The following is a 23,776-nucleotide window of genomic DNA, read 5'->3' as shown; positions in this document are numbered from 1 at the left end:
TGTCAGCTGGTTAATGTGGTTTGCAGAGGTAGCAAGCCTGCAAACTTGAGCGTGGTGCTGATGCGTTCGCCAAGTCCTGGGAATGCTGAGGTAATGCCTTTCTGCCTCACTGCCACAAAAGGACATGCCAGCACGAAGGCCCTGTTTCTGCTTGTAGCCAAAACAAAACAAAACAAAACAAAAAAGATCAGCAACTGCTCATTATATTATTTTGATTTATTTATTTTTTTTAGTTGATGGTTGTAATATACACACACATACATGCACAAATAGGCACACCCTTTGTCACACACCTGCTCCTACATGCATGTCAGTCTCAGGATCTCATTATGGCTGCATTAGAGCTGAGGAGGGGAGTGGTGGAGTGAAGAGGGATCTACTTTAGGTTCAAACAATAGAGACACATGGCTGGGTGGGAACATGCAGAGAGAGAGAGAGAGAGATGTGAGTGTATGTGTGTTGTGGAGTGTGTAATGTTGTGGGCAAGCCCTGTGACAGCTGCCACACCATTTTGCTCCTCTGTGTTCAGAAAAACAAAACACCAGAATCTCCTGACTATAGTTGATGTAACATTTCAAAAGCAGTATTTTTCTTACCAGTAAATCTGCTTAGCAAACAGGCAACATTTTCAAACATTGATTATCTGCATGTATGATTAACATGTTGCAGTGGGGGTAGTGACATTTTTAAAACAAGTAAATCTTTCCAGTTCATGTTGTTTATAATAATGATGGTGATTTCTATGCTGTGTTCTTTTGTTTCCTCCTAGTTCTGCCAGTTTTCCTCTAATCAATCAGACCTCAGTGACTTCAGCCGTAAACACACAGGCACAGAGTGCACCACAAACTCATGCATATGAAACCAACTGCTTCCATTCATTTGTTATTTCTGAGACAAGAAGCATCTCTGATAGATCAGTGATGACTGATATTGGATATGTAGCATACTTTATGTTCAAGAAAACAGTGTGTGACAGCTCTGTACCGCAAAGAAGAGGATGCCGGCTGGAGGCTGCTCACAAGCTTCTCTACTGCGCCCTCCGGTGGAAAGATTGTGACATCACGCTTTTCAAGTGAGCATACTGAGGGAGGGGCCGGGCGACTGGACCAAAAGACTCTCCTATAGCACTCTGCGAGCCACTCCACATCGCATTGACAAGAGGGGCGACTATTCCTTGAAGCTCCCATCCAGGCGAGGGCCGCTGCAGCATCCGTAAAGAGGGAATATCGCTTTTCAAAGCTCGGTTTTAGGGTGGAATCGGACAGAAGATGTCTTATCAAGGAAAAAAGAACATCCCAAAGATCACAGTGAGTAAAGAGTTATTTCTGCTTCGCTGGCTGCAGGAACTTTGATGGCTGCTGTTGCAAATCACTGCAGAAGGTTTTAGCATTTTACGCTGCCGCTTCTCAGAGGCGCTGCGATGGATCTCTATCACATATACCGGTGCGACCCCAGCAACAACATGAAAATGCTCTTTCTATTGTCAGAGCCGACTGCAGGAAGCCGCTGGAACAATGCGCACGATGATATGGCATGTCTGGCTACCATAGTGACAGTCGGGCAGGGAGATAAGGCGTTTTCTTAAAGGATCCTTTTTGCATCCTCTTTGTTGAGGGGATCCACGCCGCTGTGGAGAGCCGATACCGGCTCGCCCATAAAAATCACTCTTAAGGTTTCTGCAGGGAATTCTGCTGTCTGCAGTGCATAACTGGCGACCGGAGGCTTTTTATATGTAGCTTATTATTTTATATTTATAATAATATAGTTAATTAGATTGATTTCTCTACACCCCCACATTGATTTGAAACGTGAAGACATTAGAATCACGTTTTGGCCATTTTGACAAGAATGTGTTCAACCCTCGTGGGGCTTTTTTAGGCCGGGAGGATATTTAACAGGAATGTTGGTCTCATTTTCGAATACCCTTCTTGCCATTGTGGTGCACAGTGATTTAATGGAATACATAAAAGTATCATGACACATTCTGGTCATGATGCCCCGTGGCTGGCTGCAAATGAGTGAACAAAAGCGAGTGTGAAAATAATGATCAGTTCTTGTACGTGAACTCAATGTTTGTGCTGAAGCCCTTATTTGTTTTATTGCAGCCCCCCCCCCCCCCCCCCCCCCCCCCCCGCAGATCATAGACAGGGCTTGTGTTGCTGGCTGGTGCAGCAGCAGAGAGTGAGAGGGACAGGAGGAAAAGAGAGGTGGGGGGATATACGCCCATCTGTGATAAGCAGGCCTTGTGAAGGGGCGCTTGTATTTCTGCATCACCACCAGGAGACAGATTCAGGGTTAGGCTTAGAGCATTCAGAGTGGGGGGTTGAATTCAGGGCAGGCTGGTGTTACACAGCCAGCCAGCTGGGTGTTGGTGTGTGTTACAACTGCGGAGGAACCTCTCCCACTCCCACTCCCACTCCCTCTCTTTTCTTTCTTTCTTTTTTCTGTGTGTGAGCATCTGAAACGCCTGTTTTCCAGCTCTCATTGTTGAAGCTCAGGCTGCAGTTCGGGGTGTGTTACTCAGCTGTTGGAGACATTGCCTTTTTTCTTATCTCCTCAGCTGATTCTACACCATAGGGGTGGATTGAGGAATTTCTATCAATGTTATTACTCCTAAAGTAGGACACGTCTATAATATATAAAAATAGCCCAGAATTTTCCGAGGCCTGTTTAACAGTCATTAGAAGTGCTTCCAATCTGAATTACAATAACCCCTAATAAAGAGGATGTTTTGTAGAATTTTGGGGGGTGTTAAACCTGCAGAGGGCATGCTAATTATGTCAAAAATACACACATATGCAGAAATAAAGTACAGCAAGGAATGCTGCAACAAAAAGAATGAAGCAGATCACCAGCATATGTAACATGAGTAAGTTGCATTAGTTGTTTGCCTCAAGATATATCAGATATATATCTGAGGACTGATTCTTGCTTTTTTGTGGATTTAGAAAAGCTCTGTCCATTTGTAAGCAGCATGTTAACACACACTGACAGAAAGTACCACAATACAAGTTTTTCATGGCTGTCCTGAAGCTCCTTCATGCTGCTTCAGTTAAGGGGAGTAAATTATGATGTCAGTAACCACACTTTTCAGTGTTTCATAAATTTAATCAGGGTTTGGTCTCAACATATAGGAGACCAGTCCAAAAAGATTCACGTGTTATTGAAAATAGATTTCAAGTGATATGTGCATCAACCACTGAGTGGGTTGCTCTCAAATCTGTTTGTGTCCAAGTAACAAGAGCGGATGTCAATGAAGGCAAGCAAAGTCACATTATTCCAGGGACGCATGACTGTCAGTGAATGCTGTCAGGGTGGATGAATGGGCCAACAAAAAATATCGTACTTAAACATCGGAAAGCTCCCTTCCGTTTTTGTTGTTTTTTTAAAGGGTGACTACAGTTGTTCACTAATCTTTAAAATTAAGCTGTTGAGACAAAGATGCCTAAACCTTAACAAGTCATTTGGACATTAAAAAAAGTTACAACCAAGCTGTAACCATGGGATCATTAAAAAAATTATAGCACTGGTGTGTTAGCGTTTTTTGTCATTGCAGATAAATGTGGCCCTGCTGATAGTAGGGTTAGATCAGAAAAAACTTCTTTGTGTTGTTCAATGAGTTTTGGACTAACAGATGTTGTTTGATTTGGAGTCTTTGTTGGCAATGATTCCCCTCCAACCACTGAGGGTAGCAAACACATCTTGATCAACTTCTGAACACTTGCTTTATCTGTTTATGCACACAGCAACAACCCAGGAGAGTTGACGGTGTTATATTGTTTCAGTAAAAGCTGACTAAACCGAAGCACAGACTACTGTGCAGACCTCTTGTGTATCTAAACCATAGACACGTATGTGTAAAAGATGGATGTAGCCTCCTAGTCTGAGAACTAAAGCCAATGTGGAAGTGACTTAGACTTTCATTCTTTGTTACAGCCATTAGGGGGAGAGCCCTCGGATTACAAAATGAAATCAGATTGTGCAGAAGATAATGAGAAAATGACTCCACTACTCACTTGATCCATCGACCTTTCCTATTAAGTTTCTGGTGGCAATCACTAGTTTCAAGTCTTAAAATTACATGATGTTAGCAGATATTAAGTGGCTCCATAACATCTTTGCTTTTGGCGCTGCATCAGGTTTAAAATCTTCCAAATCTACCATGTACAGCTACCTGCTGTGCAAGGCCTTGTGAATAAGGGACCAGTTGAAAGTAATTTTCTTTAATGCTGAAGCAGGTTATGCATCAAGGCATGGCTACATTGTAAAATTGTTACTGTATGAGCAGTCAGTTTCCATCTGGTTTCAAAAAACAAGATGGCCACAGCCTAAAAGGTCATGTCGAGGCTTCAACACAGGACTTCACAAACCAACAGGAGACATCACGGTGGGGGTACCTCTAACTATTATATACAATAGTTGATCAAAAGGCAGTTACAATCCGAAATAGGAAACACAGAATTTGCTAATTACACTTAAGACCTACTATATACACAGGTAATAAAAAGGAAATGGAGTGTATCATATTTACTATGTGTATTTTTAGATGTTGATTTTGCCCCGTTGCTGCTTGCTCCATCACAGAAAACAGCATCTGTTGCATTCCAATCACACATTTCAGGGTTCTAGCCAGAAAAAAAATTCAGCCCGGTGCGCATGTGTGTTGGGGGGTGGGAGCTAATTAGCATTAGCTTGCTAGTTGCTTTGTTTTCTGTTCAGTGTGTTATCCTTGTTAGTCTACGAAGACAAGAAACAAGTCAAGCTCCTGGGATTTTATGTTTAATAGGAAGCCCAAAATTGTCCTTTGCGCTCCCTTTTTTCTCTGCTTCCCCCTCGGGTTCACGCTGGTTGCTGTCTTGCCCTGCAAAATCAAGCGTGAACAGGACCATCGCGAGATCGCGCGTGCACATCGTGATTGAAACTGCATGCCTAATGGTAGATTGCAAATTGCAGTGAAATAATACTGTAGTGCAGCAATCTAGCCAGAGAAAAAAAAACAGTGGCGTGCAAGAAGTGTGTGTGTGTGGGGGGGGGGGGCTTTGCCGAATGCAGTGATAGAACAGTTCCGATAGATAGCAATCCAGTGAAATTCTCAGCCCGGCACAAGATGACCTCAGCGTGGCACAGCGCCGGGCGATCAACCGCTGGCTAGAACCCTGTATTTACTTTAAGCAAAATTAACTGTCTCTGAACTCTGTAAGTGGTCAAACAACGCTTCATGGAGCACCGAGACCATGAATAATAATAATAATAATAGTATTAGCTTAGATTTACTGTATATAGCGCCTTTTAAGAAACCCAAGGGCGCTGAACAAAGAAGGAAAAAACAAAAAAAAAAATTAAACTAAACAAAAAAATGAAATCATTCAGTTTTAGCCTGAGCTGTTTTCACATTTGTACTTTGACAGAGGTGCATTTGATGTGGTTGATGCTGGAATATGTCAGTGTGGTGAATACCTGATTGTTAGGTACATTCTTAACTCCCTGAGCCTGGTTCTGCCAGAGGCTTCTTCCTGTTAAAAGGGAGTTTTTCCTTCCTGCTGTCACCAAGTGCTTACTCATAGGGGGTGGTTTTTAACCTTACAATATAAAGTGCCTTGAGGCGACTGTTAATAAATTTGAATTGAATTGAATTTACTGATGATGAGTGGATGTATGTAGTGTGTGCTGCCTCTCAGCCTGATTCTCCAGAATCTGTCTGAAGTTAAAACGTGAAAGTAGCCTGCACACTGGACGATCTTAAATGCTCTACCTATTTCTAAGCCTCCTTCCAAACACAAGCTCCTTATTTCCAGGCCTGTCCATTCTATTGCAACTTTATTTATTTTATTTCTTTAGATCTGCTCTGTCATATTTCTAGGTGTGGTCCCTTCTATTCCTTATACCCACTCACAGCAGCCTCAGTGTTGTTCCAGGCGGTTACATGTCATCTGTAATCCCCTCCAGCTGGAGTGAGCATCTGTGGGTGAAACTCGTTCCCCCTGTCGACGCACCACAAATAAGATCTCTGCCACGCCAGACTGTACCATCACCGTGCAGACTGCAGCAAAGTGGGCTTCAGTGCAAACTAAACACCCCATGGCCACCCAGACATTGCAGTGCAACTCACCATGGAAACAAACATACAGTTGTGACGGCAGGAAAATAGAGCCCTTCTTGAGTTTGTCGTGAGAGGGATGTGTTTTGACACACACAAGTTCAGTCATACACGCAAACAGACATTTGTCAAACTTCTTGACTGGGAGAGTTAATACTTCAACCTGTCTGGCCCAATCACATCCAGATTGTTGCACGGTTACACTACTCCAGCCTATCACAAGATCAACATTCCAGACCCTAGCTGGCAGGGGCCTCTGTGATTAATTTAGATGGATAAGTCTCATTGTTTTCACTTTTCCAGAATGTGAAAAAAAAATCCTGCACACTTTTTGGTAAAGAGTAAATATTTTTGACTGCTAGGCAACAGGGCTGCAGTAGAGGCACTGGTGCACATTCAAGATGACTTCCCTCTTCCACTGGTCCCAGCCTGCCTCCCCATGGCCCCCTACCCCCACCCACGCAAGGGTCTCTGCCACAGCTAATGGAGGTCTCCTCTAATATCCTCCTCTCAGTCCCTTTGACCTATTCTGTAACACGGGAGTTTTCCAGGACCATTCCCTCTCATTAGGCACCATGAAGTAGATATTAATACTTTGTATCCCACTTTATGAGCACTTCTCCCTCCAGTCTGGTGAAAGTGGAAAAAACGTGTGTGTGGATGTCAGCATAGTAGTAAGAACAACATCCTGCCGTCTATTTTTGATCACTGCCGTCTTGCGTAACAGAAAATGACAGCTTCCCGTGCAGTAATAGATGTTTTATTTTTGGCACTTTGTTTTCTGTTAAGAGCTGAATGACAAGATTACTATTATTTTTTTACCTGAACTTCACAGCGTTTTGCTTCCAGAAATATAACAGATGAGGCTGTCAGCACTCGTAAGTTAGAGCTGCAGCAGGTAAAATGTCTCACCACCTACTTTAAAATGCATCAAAAGCACAAAATTAGTTGGAATATCAAATTTCCATAATAATGCAGATTTCTAATATAATTTCATGAACTTAGTTTAAAGAAAGGCATTAATAGCCACTCCTTTTGTTTGAGTTCAGAAAACTGGAACTGTGTACTTGTGAGAATGACTTTAGATAGCTGTGATCTTTGCATGATGTTTGTGTTAAAGCTAATCCTCCAACTGTCCTAAATTGGTGATTAAGACAGCAGTTTAATCAGTGTCAAAGCTTTGAGAATAGGTCAGAGTCGTTCACTGCACACATCAGTGAGTGGGCATAGGTTTCTGGTAAAAACTGCTTAGATTGTCACCCACCAGGACATAGAGTATATATGTTAATTGTATTTAATATCCAGTGAATCTTCCATTAAAAATACACCTTTAAAATATGCTTTCAACTTCTCTCCCCTATTTTCAAATATTCAGGGAATAAACTGAAACAGTTTTTCCTGTCTCTTATTTACTTTTTCATTTTCATTTAGCAAACGTTATAAATTCTGATACCAATATATTGGTATCTAATATTGGTCGGCTTCCAAACGTGTCGCATTATGACTTCTGAAGTCTTCTGAGAAAAAAAAAAAAAAACTATTTCTGAGCTAAAAACGAGACAATTTCCTCTTATGAACAATTGAAAAGAAATAATTTAGAAAGGCAGTGCTAAAAATACAGGTTCTAAATGAGAAAAGTACCATCCAAAACACTGACCTTACCGATGATTTCAAATGAACTAAGTCTAAAAAGAAATCTATAAACACCAGTGACACACAGAAAAGAATTCGCAGAGGAAATGAAAACTCTGACTTCACAAAAGTGAAAAAGGATGCAGAAAGATCAGAAACCCACATAAAAGTAGTTGAGAATCAGTTGGAGCGGTATAAACTGCAGAGCCACTAATCAGAGCAGCAAGGTTGTCCTTGTAATGGGACAGCGGGGAAATTCACTTATTCATACACTAGTTCTGAAAAACAGATAAACAAGCACAGATAATTTTCCATTACATTTCAGACAGAACACCTCACACAGCCAACCTCTATGCACAGAGTCCAAGAAAAAACTTTTGTCAAACATCTATTTAGAAATTTGTGCAATGTTCATATTATTCATTTGTAGGAGGATCAAACCTGTTATCAAAAAACAATGGTGGACATATCTTTTTTATTTTTAAGAACTTTAAATTAGGGATGGCATGATACCACTTTTTTAGGTCCGATACGATACGATATTTTATCTGCCAATACCGATACAAATCCGATCTTTTTTAAAAACAAAAAACAATTGATTTCAAATGCCTGGATACATTTTACATAAGTCAACAGTCTCTCATAACCAAATCAAAATCTTTTAGTTGTCCCACGTACAAGGCTAAGAACCAGGGAGGGGCAGAGCTTTTCAGGCAGTGGCACCAAAGCTCTGGAACTGTTTACCACTCCAGCTCCATTTAGCTGACTCTGTGGAGTCTTAAAAAAAAACAGTTGAAAACCTTTCTATTTAACCAGGTTTTCTGTTGACTTTATTTTTATTCTTTTTCTTTTAATATGGTAATGTTAATATGTTTTTAACATGGTGTTTTATCTGGGGTTTTTTGATATTGTGTTTTAATTATTCTACAGTGCTTTGTGACTTTTTGTCTGTGTAAAACACTATATAAATAAACTTTACTTACTTGCAACAATTGCTCTATCACCTGAATCCTGTTGCTCCTATGTGAGAAGGTGATGCATTGGCTTATGGTATGCTGCAAATTTCAGTAGGGCTGCAACTATCGCTTAATTTAGTAATCGAGTATTCAATCAATTATACCATAAATTACCCGAGTAACTGGATAAGAAATTCTTTTTTCACATGAACAGTTCATCTGCATATTTTAACTTCCGTACTGCAGTTTTTCCCTGTGTGAAACAAACAGGGTGGATGGAGCAACTACAAAGTTCTCTTTTCTGCACTTACTGATCAGCTGGTTGATGAAGGACCTCCAGCTGTTTCCCAGTAAAGGTTTAATCGTGCTTACAGTCAGTGGCGGTTTCTGATATGGGCGACATGGGCAGCCGCCCAGGGCGGCATTTCATCTAGGGCGGCATGACCGCCCCCCTTCCCCCAATGCATTGCGATCGCCGCAGCAGCGCCTACCGCACTACTCCACTTGTGGGGTAATGGGCGCCCTCTGCTTGCTGTGTATTGCATGTAGCTTTCTGCAATGGTCAGACAGGTTGTAACAGAAGGAAAGGGGCAGGCGGGGGATTCTCTCTCTGTCTCGCTGTCACTGCTTTACTCGATCGTCACACACACACAGCGCTGCCCCGCCCCCTTCTCCTCTCAGCCTGGGGTGCGAGTCGAGTGAAGCAGTGATGGCGTGAGAGTGAGACAGTCAGCCGGGTTCATTCATTCATGCCTGTACAGTTTTGGCCTGGTTACAGCCAACAGTAACTGCTGAATTATAAATAAAGGCAACTCACCCAAAGCTCTGTATATTTACCTCCGCCAAGGAGGTTATGTTTTCGGTTGCGTTGTTTGTCTGTTTGTCTGTCTGTTTGTCAGCAGAATTACTCCAAAAGTTATGAACGGATGTCACTGAAATTTTGTGGAGCGGTTGGAAATGACAAGAGGAAGAAGTGATTAAATTTTGGTGGCGATCCAAATCACGATCTGGATCCAGGAATTTTTTTAAGGATTCTTCAGTATTGCGGGATACAGGCAGAGCCTTCCCCTTTAAGAGACACCACCCACTTTTCTCTGCCCCGTGTGTGTGTATGCGGGCTAGCGTGGGAGACGAGCGCGAGGGAAAAAGTGTGTTCGGTGGCGGTGGAAAAAGGAATAAAAGTTCTGTTGCTAAAATCCTTCGACTTGCTGCATTTCTCCGCCTTGCTAAAGCTGACCCACATGGATGAGCAAGTTAGTTACCAGCCACGAGCCAAGCGAAGTAGAGACCAGAGGTCTCCCTACTACGGTTAGGAGCCGCGATCTGGTCGAGGTAACACACTATTGCGGGATAGGGGGTTATTGTTGTCTGGGAAAGATGAAAGATTATTTCAAAGTATTTAGATACACGTATTACAGCGTCAGTGACCCTATGGCCTTGGCGGAGGTTTGTGCTCTCTGAGTGCTTCTAGTTAAATATATATCACACCTGGTGCTATTAACATGAGTTTCAATGGAGGTTTTGTTGTGTTGGGCTGGCAACTGTCAGTCAGATCTGACAACCCTGTGGATGGGCGGTGGTGATAACCTATTCCGCTTCAGTGCAAATTACGGCAGATGGAAAGGAAAAGGTCAAAGCCATCAGGTGTGCAGTTTAGGAAAAAGAGAAAAGAACAACAGGAGAAATAAGCAAAGATGAAGGTAAGCAGTAGCTGTGTAATATTTCAGTTTCTTCCATGTTTTATTCAAATAAAATTTAAAAAATTCTTTTTTTTTTTTTTTTTTTTTTTTTTTTAATTTTTAAAAAATTTAAAAGAAATTCTGAGTGTGCCTGTGATGGTGGGGAGACCTTCAGTTAAAAGCTGTCTGTCAGACCATGGCAGAAAGCTACATGCACCACACAGCAGGTGCTCATTACCCCCCAAGTGGAGTAGTGCGGTAGGCGCTGCTGCGCGATTGCTATGGGGGGTTGGGGTGGGGGTGGGAGGGCACCGGCAGGGATGCTCGCCCAGGGCGCCAAACAGGCTAGGACCGCCACTGCTTACAGGGAGAAAACTTTCTTCCGCTCCATCTGAGCTCACCGGCTCCGCCTCATTGCGCTTGCGCAGACTGACTGCATGTAAATCAGCTGACTGCTGCTGTTGCGTCATCAGTGTTTATGTGAAAAACTCGGGGCTGCGTGAGCGTAATGTTGTAATGCTTTATATTCACAAGCATTCTCCTAAATACGTTTCTACTGCAGGTTTATACAGTATTTAGTCACTAATCAGGGATTAAAGTATAAAAAATATTTTGACGGGGAAGGGGTCCTTCCGGTACCGGATAGCTTGCTAGCAGTATGTCCGGGACCTGAATATGAGAAAAAAATAACTGCTGAAATTCTCAGCACACCGAGCACAACACACGAACACGCAGAGAGCGGTGGAGGCGTGGAAAAACATGTCAGCGATGATCTACTCAGTGTTAAAGGGAATCCGTCGCAGTGACGGAGAACTGAGGGGGTTATTTCCTGATCCCCACTCCATTCCGGTAGACGGCGGTAATGCAGCTTTAAGCTGGTTTGGTCAACCGCAAACCCACAAGAAGAAGAAGACGACGGAGAACAGTAATGCAGCTAATGTGGGTCGGAATGGATTGGATTGCATTTTTTATTTCTTTCCGATATCCGATCCAGTAATTTAGGCCAGGATCGGACCGATACCGGTACTGAATATTGGATCGGCGCATCCCTACTTTAAATCCGAGTAGTCAAAGGTCTACTGACTTATGTTGCATGAAGCCTGTATTTTTAAAATATTAAATATTCACTGTAAGTTTTTTTTTAAATGTAACAGGTCCAGATACAGTACTGATCAACTCAGAAGTCATACATTAATAAGGGTGATACAATTTTGAATTATTTGATATTTCATATGTATTGCACAGGAGCACTTTCATAAATAAACAGCAACTGAAAAAACAAACAAACAAAAAAACAGAGAAGAAATAAAGGAAAACAACTGGCACATTCTGAGTACTGAATCACATTCTGAGTACTGAATCAGCTGCATGCAGTATTACTAGTGACTACCATCTCCAGCCCATTCAGGGAGATTTTTCCATTTCAAAGAATGGGTGCTGTGATAGTTATATGATTGACAAATGAGGACACGGTCAGTGACCCTGGAAGAGCAAATCAAGATCAACATCAACATCGTTCATGTCTCGTGTACATATTCTCCCCCGAGAGCAAATCCTGTACAAAACCCAACATAGTGTTTTTCACTGGTCTAAGTTAAAATAAATATTTTATTCTCATGTTTTTAGATTATTTCTTTTTAGAAATACATTGCTAAAGCAAAACAGGAAATATGGTTGGGAAAACTGATTTGGGAACACCTTAATGATTGAATCATTTATTTTAACATTGATGGATTATTGGTAAAATGCACTGTTGTGTAAATTCAGTCAGTGGTACAATATTGTACACATAAACAAGAGATGCACTGACTGCAAAAGTCAACTTTTCTTAAATGCAAATCATTAAATTGTACTGTTTCAGGATCTTCTCTTATTTAAACAACTGAAAATAAAGTGCTCTGCTTCTGGAAAGAAGTACAGATTAATATTTGAAAATGAGTTGTACAACCACTTTTACAAGACATATTTTATCTCAGCAAAAAAAAGCAGGTTTCAGCAGATTTATATAAAAAAAATGTCAGTTACTTACATATTCCAGTATGTTTATAGCTTCACCAGATAATAGGAGAATGACCCCTTTCTCTTTTTCACTCCATCATTAGGTCCAAGCCTCTCGGAAGAGATTTGTGAGGATCCTTTTGCATTCATTAGCTTGCACACTCAAAAATGGTCAATGTCCAGTGTGCAACACTCGGCATTAAGGCGGACCCCATGAAAATGTATATATGAGGGTGACTGAAAAAACAGCTGATTGGAATTGTTCTTCATTATTATTACTTTTTGTTGTTATTATTATACTTTTTGTCTTAAAGAACATTTAGAAAAAGTCATCAATTTTTTTTCTTATAACTGCTTTGCTCTTTTTCCTGCTCATACTGAGGCTCTCACCAAGGCTCCCGGTGTGACTGTCTCTTATCTCTAAATAGCTTTAGCTTTAGCCAGTTTGTGTTTGATTTTTGTATCACAGACATTATAATGTTTATGTTCAGGTGAGCGATTTAAGTGTCTGATTAGGCTTGGTGAAACGGACCAGCTCGTAATCGGACACGTGGGAGGCTGACCCACTGGCCAAGCTGAGAACAATGGAAATTGGCCAATTTCAGTCCTTGCTAGTTGATCGGTGCATCGCTAAGTATAGCTGTTTAATCTGAAACAGTTTTATAAGATACGCAATCAGGAGTCTTCAGCTATGTGTGAAAACAGGCAACTTTATTTAACAGAGTTAATGACAATTATGAGATGGACATTCACTGTAATTACTACGTCCTAAGACGTTATTAGGCTGTCTTTACTCCCCTTTTTGCATCAAGACTGTCCAAGTCTGTTCTTAATTCTGCATTGAATCCACCATCTTAAGACTGCTGCGGTCATGCAGTCCAATCTCAGACTCAGGACTCGTGAATACCACATCATCCACTGAATGATATTTAATAGTTCTTGTCAAAGCCAGAGCTGCAGCAAAAATTCAACATACAGTAACAGCTGCATGAGTTCATTATATGGATGGTACTATCTCGTTAAAGTTGGAACAAATGTTTGTAACAAAATATTTTTGACATAAGGTGATGAGATAACTTCCTGGCAAAACAATTGGCTACTTAGAGAATTAGTTTTTTCTTGTATTTTCTTTTTTTTTTTTTTTTTTGCTGTTGTTGTTTTTTATAATAATACATGTTATGTTAAAAAAAAAAACACATTTAGAAATATTCTGGATACATTCTTACACAATAAAACAGTCCGCTGTCACACACTGACCACATGACTGGTAAAATTTGGAAACACCATGATGTCACATGACAAATTTGTAATAATAAAAATGTGCAACATTGCTGTTTGTGGTCAGATGAAGTGAGTCCTGCTGAATGTTACAGTTTGTGGCTGTTTGTCGCAGAATTTATGAAAAAGCCACAATAAATGTTGAGTCTGCATTTCAGTTTATGAGGTGTGATGAAGAAATGTCAGCGGAAAACGCTTTGTTTTTATTATGTGCCTTAAAAAAGCCTCGACAGTTTGGCCGCACATTCTACCTCCACTTCGTGTTTATTAGTATTATTGAAATTATTTTTTTGGACATGCTTTTTGCTATTCAAAAATCTGTAGTGTTATATAATGCACTGATGACCTGAGCTGTTGGCACGAAGCATTTCAGCACCTTGGTTTCTGCTGACTGTAAAAAGAATCTAATGTCAAATGCAGTCCTGAGCATTTCAGCAGTGGTCAGTTACTGGGTTGTAACGGAAATGGAAAGCTATTGATTGTGAAGTGATTGTGGTCTCTTGCATGTTGTTATCAGCCAGTGGCTAAAAATTGAAAAGGGAATATGAGTGTGTGTGTTCATCTGTGTGCCAGACAGAGAGAGAGGAGGTGGGGGGGTGGGTTTAAGCGCTTCAGTAAGGCACCCATGCGTGATGGCACACCCATCACTGCAGTATTATAAATCAGGTAAAACCTCTCCTCATCTGATGCTGCTGATGCACGCAGGTCTGTGTCTGATCATTAATTTAAGGTGATTTATAACTTGATTGGCATTCTTCTTATTGTTAATGAAACACCAGCGAATCATAAAAATATGAAGACGCGTATAAAATAAAATCTGCTAGTATTACTTTAGACTCAGAGTGATTTGATTGGTATTTTTAAATGCAGCCCTGGCAGACCTGAGGCAGTCTGAATGCAGTATCTCTTAGAAGCCTTGATGGACTTTCTTCAAGTTGACGATGCACTGGGACTCAGGGATGAACTGATTAGAATTTAGTGGTCAAAGGTCAAAGCCACTGACACCACAAAATATCCTTTTTTTAATCCATAAAAGTCAGAGGTTAATATTTTGCACACACTTTTCTGTCCATTATTTGGTTGATTGGTTATTTCTTTTACTGGTATATTAATAAAATTATCTGCATGCATTCCCTATTCACATTCAATAGTGCTGTCGTGTTAAATTATTATGACGGAGCTCCGTGAAGAAGGAGTTGCCTCTTAGCTAATGAGGGCAGTGAGCTTTGCAGTATGATGTGTGCTTGTGCAGTGTTCCAGGAGTTGATGACTGTGTGTTGCAATGTGTTGCTTCAGGGTGTGGTTGCTCGAGAAGACTCTGGGCTCCGGTTCACACTAGTCCATCACTACCATCACCACATACACACAATCACCACCACACAAACACGACAATAGCCACATTCTGTGTGTCTTTGAATTCAGCAGATATTTGAGCTACGTACACAATCATATTTTGCTTTTTTTCCTGTTGTTATGTTCAAAGGAATGGCTGCAGTTCATTATAATGATGAAACTCTGGGTCCACAGCCAGGGCTGTAAATCGCTGCACACATGTGCTGATGGGAAAATATGGTGTGTTCCCAAGGACCAAGGAATTACATCTTGCCATTTCAGAGAGTGGATGAATAAATAAGGCTATGCTTGTTTGGTTTTCAGTATAATGTCACTGTCTTTTTAAAAGAGCTAGTTATGTTATGAAGGCTCACTTAACTTACAGAAAGATCCTGTATTTTTTTTTTTTTTGCTCTTTACCTAGACAGAAGTTAGATACTGCGGGCTGCAACAAAACATTTTTTTTAAGTATTTGTTAATTGATTTGTTATCTATTATATAAAATGTGACAAGTTGTCTATCATAAGCTCCAGTGCATAAGGATGACATCTGCAGAAACCTTTTTTTGTCCTAAAAACAGCTCTAAGCACAAAAGAATTCCACCTATGCCCTGAGAATTGCAGCAGTTTTTCATTTGAGAAGCAGATAACATGCAAATGTTTATTGTTTTTGCCTGAAATTTGTTGGGTCATTTCACTGACATACTTCAAGAAATCAACTATTTGTAGCAGCAATAAGGATCCCCCCCAAACGGTCATACCCTTGAACCCTGTTTTGCTGTTAAATCATAAGTGGAGAGCTCCACACACAAGGACAAAGTTGAGGTGGTGGAATGAAGTGCAGCAGAAGTCGTAGGGACATCTTAATGAATTTTGTAAGGAATTAATAGGTTTCATTGCTTACATCATTCAGAATCAGAATCAGAATCAGAATCAGAAGGTTTTTATTGCCATATGGGTGAACAGGTTCACAGCATTAGGAAATTGCTGCGGTACTTCGTGCTTACAGAAAAAAAAAAAAAAACAAATAAGTATAAAAACTATAAGACAATATACAAGTATACAAATTGCAAATATACAGAGATATTAGAGCTATAACTATAGCACAATATTACAAAATTACAAAATATACAGTGCAGAGACTAATTAAAAGATAGAAGAATGTAGACTATATTCCACTAATATGTACATTCATGTTTTGAATCAGTTTTATTATTTTATTGAGCAGGTCTTGTATGAAGAAAATATTTTGAGCCTGCTCACTTTGTTCCATCTATATCTGTTGTACAGTCAGTTGTTCACTCCACCAATCAGCAAAACCTGGCGTGCGCTGTCTCTGCTCTCTTGCTTCCCTCCCTGTAGTTAACCCGTTGCCATGGCAGTGGCCTGCTAGAGTCAGTCCATGGTGCACCAGCAAATTGTTCTTGTCTGACTGTGTGGCGTCATGACAACACGCAGATCCAGACCACAACAAAAGATGCAGGCACAAGGCTCCTCGGATGTTTCTTTCCAGTTTTAAGTGCCACAGAGATAATATATGTATTATTTTCTAATGCAGATTAAAAAATAGTCTGCCTCATGAGATGATCAAATGATCAGTTAGCAATTGCATTTGGTCGCTTGGATAAAAAGATTACACTGAGAAAAATGCCATCCGCAGTTAAAATTGTTGCGTAACAAAGTGGATAAATGTTAATCCATGACCAGGCCTTAAAAGCAGCTTCAGCTTCGACAAACATCAGTCTCCCAGATGTCATCCCTATGCCTCGAGTCATTTTAATATTTTTGTTTTATTGAACTCTATGAGCCACATTGTGACATTCAGTTAAACTAGGCAAAAAGGTTGTCTGTCTTTAAATGGTACGGTTTTATTGAACAACAGTCTGGATGTTACTGTTTAAAATAGTTGCTATATGGAACATGTAAAGGTGTTCACATATGTATGGGTCCAAAGTCAGTTTGTGTATCAGTGTATCCAGTATTTTTGTGACTGATTTGACTTAATTGATCTAGATATTGAATGCCATGTAATCATCCATCATCCGTGAAGTGGTTAATAAGTTGTGCAATAATTTACACTAGTTGATGTTCATCAAATAAATGAAGATATTTCCTCACAAATACTGCTGGTTTTTTGGGACGTGCAGACTTACTGGGTGGTCCATGCTGCGTGTGATGTGTTTGAATGGGACTGCCACATGCACCCCTCTCTAGCAGCCATGAATGAATGAAACATTGTTCATATCCTCTGGGTGGAAAGAAATAAGGGCATAATATCACTACAGACAAACAGATTTCCGATTCCTGTACAGTAATATTCTGGCATAGTAAATCATCCTCCAGTGGAAATTTACTTGTCCATGTTGCCAGCTTTCTTGAAAGAAAATTGTATCAAATCATTATTATCTTATTTCATCCCCTCCAACCCCACACCCCCTTCTTTTCCCTCCACTCTGCCCATCTTTTTTTCTACAGAGCGACAGGCTTCTGATCAAAGGCGGGAGGATTGTTAACGATGACCAGTCCTTCCATGCTGATATCTACATGGAGGATGGCCTCATTAAGTAAGTATTCCACTGGCCTCTTTTCTGCTCTGCTCACACCTCTTCCCATTTGGTTTCATCCCTCCACTTATAGTTCAGCTCATCAACTATTTTCTGTCTAGGTTATTTGGTATCTTACTTATTATCTTACTTATCTTTTTATATTTAAATGCTTCTCTCCTCTGAGGGTGCAGATCGCTGCTGCATAAATTCAGATATTTTGAAACTGAAATTGAAATTTTATTCCCAGTATTTGTATATCCTATTAGTGAGGTAATAGCTAAACTGATAACAGCCATTCTTGACCCCATCAGACCAGGCTGGAGTAGTGCAGTGGAACTGTCTCACTCACTTTCCCCCTTGTTCTGTTGCCACTTGAAATCCCAGTTGTCCCCATTGCCCCTAAGTGAGGCAGCTCAGAAAGAGGCACCCACAGAAAGACTGGTGTTGCATGATAAACACCCACATGCCGGCGGCACTATTGGACTGCTGGCAAACTCACAGAGACACTGGCTTCTACCTTCCTGTCTAGCTTGTGTCCTCCATAAAGTCTGAACAACAGTCCTTTTTAACAGGAGGGAAATGTTAATGTTTCAGGATGGTGACATTGTCCTGCTTCAGGCTTGGCTGACTCTGTTTTCATTCATATTCATTACATTTTTTTCTGGTCTTTGCTATTCAGACTTATATATACAGTTATGACAACTTCATTTTCACTTGACAGGCAGATTGGTGACAATCTGATTGTGCCTGGTGGTGTGAAGACCATCGAAGCCAACGGGAAAATGGTGATCCCCGGTGGCATTGATATCCACACTCACTTCCAGATGCCGTACCGTGGAACCACAACTGTGGATGACTTTGCCCAGGGATCAAAGGCTGCTCTAGCTGGTGGTACAACCATGATCGGTAAGAGCTGCAGGGAAGTTCATCAACACAGTGATGCTGAGTTTAAGCAAAGCTTTTTCAGAAAAAGCTGAAAAGAAATTGCAATGAGGGGAGGAGCGGCTGAAACCCAGACAGGGGAAAAGAGAAAACGGGACATGGGAAACAGTTTTGGATCCACCCCAAAAGAGGACCATACAAAAGACAGAGTGTGTGTGTGTGGAGGGGGTGGGGTGTCATTCTGCCTGCCTGGTTTGAGTACAGTTTCTTCTTCTGTGCGTTTGTGAACTTCATGTAGGTTAGAGATGAGACTCTGTCACAGTCAACAGCTGGTAGACACTGCAGTTTCATTAAAACCTCTTTTGAGCTGACTGCTCCTCTGCTGCCTGTTTGCCAGAGTGGCCCTGTGTTCAAACAGACGCAGCCACTAACAGGCATGCTACTGTAGTAAGCTCTATTCATGAGCTCCTTTTCATTGAGGGATTATATTCCAGGGGGTGAGAAAGTTGAAATGTGTACTCTGCATCTGCTTGTGTAATTTGGATACTGTAAATGTCTGTCTTAGCTAGCAAATGAGGTTGTGTTGAGTGATGGTGAACAAAAAAATTGTTTCTGCGTTTATGTCATTGTTGTGTGTGTATGTGTGTGTGTGCGTGCGTGTGCGTGTGTGTGACTGCTGTTTTCAGCTCTATCCTATTAGCATAAGCAGATTGGGTTGTCTTTAATAAGATAAAGAAGGCAGTCAGGTGGCAAGCCAGCAGGAGGCCTTATTTTATTATAGCTGAGTTAGATGTAACAGGACATTTTGTGCACTGTGACACTGTTGTGTACAATGAAGAAAGGCTTTTGTCCATGAATACTACACAGTAACAGACACAAAACACAGTGTCTGTTACTTTCCATGCATGCACATATGCAAACATGTACTCTGTGCTTTTGAATGTACACAGAAAATCATGCAAACATACACATTATATTTGTAGTCATATATGCATGAACTTGCATTGAATTGTGCACAGTCAAATATGAAAGTAGGTAAAGTCACTTTATTTTTTCAAGGGCACCTGGACCCAGATAAAGATGTACAAAATGCAATGTGACATCTGACAAGGTTAGCCGCCACTGGCTGAGCACTACGGGAATTCAGACAGACAACTGATTATGCAAGATAAACAATCCAGGGAGAAACACCAGCAGACAAATCCCGATGATGCCCTGTCTTTGTCACCTTATGTGTGACTATGTCCATCCCAGTGTGTCAGCTCTTTGCCACTTCACCTATTGTAGCTCCCTTTGCATTTTCACCTTCTTTCTGTCCGATAATACTTGTCTTCCTTTATCCTTCAGTGGATCATGTGATCGCAGAGCCTGGTACCAGTCTGATAGAGGCCCATGACCAGTGGAGGCAGTGGGCTGATGAGAAAGCCTGCTGCGACTACTCTCTCCACGTGGATATCACCCACTGGAACGACAGTGTGAAGCAGGAGGTGGATAATCTCATCAAGGAAAAGGGTGGGTCTTGATCACATGTTATAACACCTTTATGAGGAGGTGCCTGTGGCAGATTTTGTTCAATAGTAGTTACAGTAATTCAAATTTAAATAAGTATCTTTCTTTCTTGTTTTTTGCTTTTTTTTTTTTTTTTTTTTTCACTGTTTTACAGGAGTGAACTCATTCCAGGTCTACATGGCTTACAAGGACTACTACCAAATGAGCAACAGTGAGGTATGGTGCTTTAAATGTAGTGCTCTGCTTACCTGATGGCAAGACACGGGAGGAAAATCAAAAGTTCTGAAAAATGCCTGGCTCAATGCAGAATTTACTTTGGGCTTCACCTCTTTCCAACTTGCCTCAACAAGGAGACAGTGCCTTTGAAGAGACACAGCTGCAACTTTTATACTTTAGCTTTGAAGGCTATTTTAAGTTACTGAAGGCCTAATATTAGTTTTGCACTGAAATTATGACAACTGTTGCTTTGGTCCACAATTCATTATACATTAGGGAAGTGGTCACTTCATGACCTTTATTATCATTTTATTGTGTCACAAACTCACAACTGCAGTCAGTATAAAATGAGTCATTCCCAGCTTGCCGCAACTTCACAGTCAACATTCAAAAAAACATGCCATTGACTTGGTTCCAGTGCTGACACAGTGTCTAAAAAAATGACCAACTAATCCACAATCATAGCCTTTGATTTATGCATACTATGATTTCATAAGTACTTAAAAAACAGTGGAAGGCCAGAGTGTGTGAGGCAGGACTCTGTTTCTCATACAGCCGTACCTAATTTGGTTGGTCAAAGGAGCACATGTTTCAACTGAAATAGTCCAGCCTGAAAAACTGATGTCATGCAGCTTGCTAAGGAACTGTGGCACAGCAACATAACAACTGCAGTTCATCCACATGCCTCTCACCATTTCTGGAGACCACACACAATAATTGCAGTGTGTCAGAGCAGACATCATGTAAATTGTGGGCTTCTTTTAAATTGTGGCGTATGGGTGACCTCTGAGTTAAAAAGTAGTGCCCTTCTCTTGTGTAAACAGCCAAGCAGGATTTTAAATATAAAAAAGTGCCACTGTAATTTCAGTGTTTCTATGTCTTTCTCATCCAGCTCTATGAGGTCTTTACCTTCTTGGCAGAGAGGGGAGGCATCGCTCAGGTCCACGCTGAAAATGGCGAAATCATCGCTGAGGTAACAGTGCAAACGAGTATAGTAACAGACGTCTTTTCCTTTTCTCCATTGCTTCATTTTCTTTTTTTTTTTTTTTTTTTTTTTTTGCGCTCTTGTCCGAAGTCCAGCTCTGTGATATGTTTTTGTTTAGTGTGATTTATTTCAGTTTAGTTCACTTCAGTTCACTTTTCAAGTCTTATCACAGTGCATCTCCACTACCTAGAGACTAAACACACTGTCACTGATGAGAGGGAGACTGTGTTTCCTGTAGCACTGTAATGTGTGGGTGTAGTTTATACAGGGCTGTGCCATTTTGTGGACAAATGAAAGTGAATCAACCGTAATAGGTGATGGATTGAGAGGGCTGGTATTAGTCAGAGCTCCAGACCATGCCTGGATTCTATCAATGTGTGTGTATGTGGCTGCATGTTGGATCTGATTCATCGCAATTCCCAGCTCTCCTATCCAGTCTGCAACATTGACTTTGAAGGAGTCTGATTTCCATCTGTAAGACTAACATGTCTGAACACTCGATTATGTCATGTACTTTACTTTAGACCACCTAAGACCGAGATGTCTTGTTTAGACCTGCTGCCGGTCCGCCCTTTCTCACTGATTCTGTTCAAGCTTTTATGACTAGAAGTTCTAGATGCACCCGAGGGGTGGGGCACATCATTGCTTTTGCAGATGGTGTGGTTCTGCATGCACTGGAGATGTTTGCAGCCAAATTCAAAGTTGATGGGGTGAGAATTAGCAACTCTAATTGCTAAGAGATGATTTTCAGCTAGATTCCCCAATCCAGTGTTGGGGCAGGGTCTTGTTTGCTTTTGGCAATGAACTCTGAGTGGCAGAAATGAGCTTTCTCCCATGGGTGTCTGGACTCAGCCTTAGAGAGACAAGGGAGATCAGTCTTTCTTCCATCTTCCTCCACATTTAAAGAGTTAGGGTAGTTTAGGCATATGACTAGTAGAAGAAGGTTAAGAAGAGCAATGTCTAGGCTCTGCTTAGACTGCTACCCCCATCATTGCGGCCCAGACATTGGGTAGAAAACAGATTTGTGATAATGGAAAAGTATGAAATCAAATGCCAAAGTGCAGCTACGCTTCTTCTAATGGCCACCAAAAGTTTTTCTGTAGTAACACAAAGATTAGCTACATTTTTCCTGACAGGATTTGCAACTCCCGTAGTTCCCAAGTCCCATAACTTTGGCCATCCTGACGGGATAATGCTGTTTGCCTGAATCAGTGTTTACCGTTTCTCTATGAGAAAAGGGAAACTTGGAGTCAGGCAAAGGAGGTCAGCAGTGCAAAACTTCTTCAAACAAATTTAGCCCTTTGGCCATCTCTGGGGACAATTTCATAAGCATCTCCTGAAGTCCAGCGTTTGTATTAGAAATGTACCTTGAAAAACTTACTTGTGTTGCTATTAATAGGCTGTAACCGCTGTTGTTTACCATATGTAGAGCCGTTCCATCCAGGCAGCCTCTTCTACTCAAGCTTGGAGAAGGGAAACAGTCTCAGCACAGCAATGTTGATTAGAGCGACAAATTTGTTTTGTGTAGTAACACAGCTGGGATCACTCTCATTTGTAGACATTTTCTGTGTCTGTCAACAGGTCCCACTCCTTGCAACAAAATTTTACTCCTCAGATAGCTGTGGAGAGCACTGACCACAGGAATGCCACCAGTTTCTTCAGTTACAGTACAAGCTGTCTTGCATAAAGGCCCTTCAGCTGATGTAGTTTTGGTCTCCATTTGATTTAGCTGATTAACCAAGAGTGTGATTGGTTTACCACTGGTACAAGGTGATTTACATTCATATTTGGAGTAGTTCACTGGACAACCAGCTCCAAAAGCAAGCCAATCACCCATAGATAGCAAGTTTCTTCATACACAACAATTGTTTTCCTCCACTCACTTAAAGTCCTTTTTGTGGAAGCATGTAACTGACAATACCTGTTTTTGTTAAATGCATTAGTTTTCTGATCATTCTCTGAATACATTTTCCTTGCTTTCAGCCCTAAACAGACCCACATGTTAAAAGTGCTGCTCATGTACTTAACACATGCAGAACTAATCAGAAACAGTATATCATTCTGAAGCGTGACCAGAACTTTGCCAGTTTTGAAACCAATGAAGACCCCCCCCCCCCCCCCCCCCCCCCCCCCCCCACACACACACACACACACATTACGTTACATCCATAAACTGAGCAGCTAACAGCCGACTTTTTGCATGTTTGTTGTACAGGAGCAGGCCCGGATGCTGCAGATGGGTATCACTGGACCAGAGGGGCATGTGCTGAGCAGGCCAGAAGAGGTACAGCATTCACACACTATGCATTACATTACTTGAAAAATGAATAAATAAATTATTAATATAATTAGTTGTGTAGGCTTTATATGTAGATGGCTGTACATACAAAGACTCACATTATGCACGGTGACATTTTTGGACTGGTCCTCAGACACACACATTGATCCTGTTACACACATGGTGGTTTTAGACACATTTGAGACACTGGGTGAAAAAAACAAAAAGCTCTTGTTCCATCCAGTTGTTGCTGCGTATGTTTCTTCAGCAAACAACAAAATCAAAGCCACACGTTCAACTCAGCAACTTGTCTGGCTGCACATTAACTGGGATTTTCCATTCTGAGCTGCTGTAGAGTGTTCCTGTCCCACCAGTATCATAATGTCAAG

General features: G+C 41.1%; 1 protein-coding gene across 2 annotated transcripts in view; it reads left to right on the top strand.

Moving 5' to 3' along the window:
- The first annotated feature begins 1,115 nt into the window (after window positions 1–1,115).
- dpysl3 (dihydropyrimidinase like 3) overlaps window positions 1,116–23,776 on the top strand; it is a 34,575-nt gene continuing 11,914 nt past the window's right edge. For both annotated transcript variants that reach the window (XM_030746526.1, XM_030746525.1), the window contains exons 1-7: window positions 1,116–1,307; window positions 17,447–17,535; window positions 18,239–18,423; window positions 19,747–19,911; window positions 20,063–20,124; window positions 21,017–21,097; window positions 23,325–23,393. In XM_030746526.1, the coding sequence (XP_030602386.1) occupies window positions 1,269–1,307; window positions 17,447–17,535; window positions 18,239–18,423; window positions 19,747–19,911; window positions 20,063–20,124; window positions 21,017–21,097; window positions 23,325–23,393 (690 nt within the window). In that variant the 5' untranslated portion in view covers window positions 1,116–1,268. The remainder of the gene's footprint in view (window positions 1,308–17,446; window positions 17,536–18,238; window positions 18,424–19,746; window positions 19,912–20,062; window positions 20,125–21,016; window positions 21,098–23,324; window positions 23,394–23,776) is intronic.

The sequence above is a fragment of the Archocentrus centrarchus genome, chromosome 14, assembly GCF_007364275.1.
Source record: "Archocentrus centrarchus isolate MPI-CPG fArcCen1 chromosome 14, fArcCen1, whole genome shotgun sequence".
NCBI lineage: Eukaryota > Metazoa > Chordata > Actinopteri > Cichliformes > Cichlidae > Archocentrus > Archocentrus centrarchus.
This window is presented reverse-complemented; position numbering and strand designations above follow the sequence as displayed.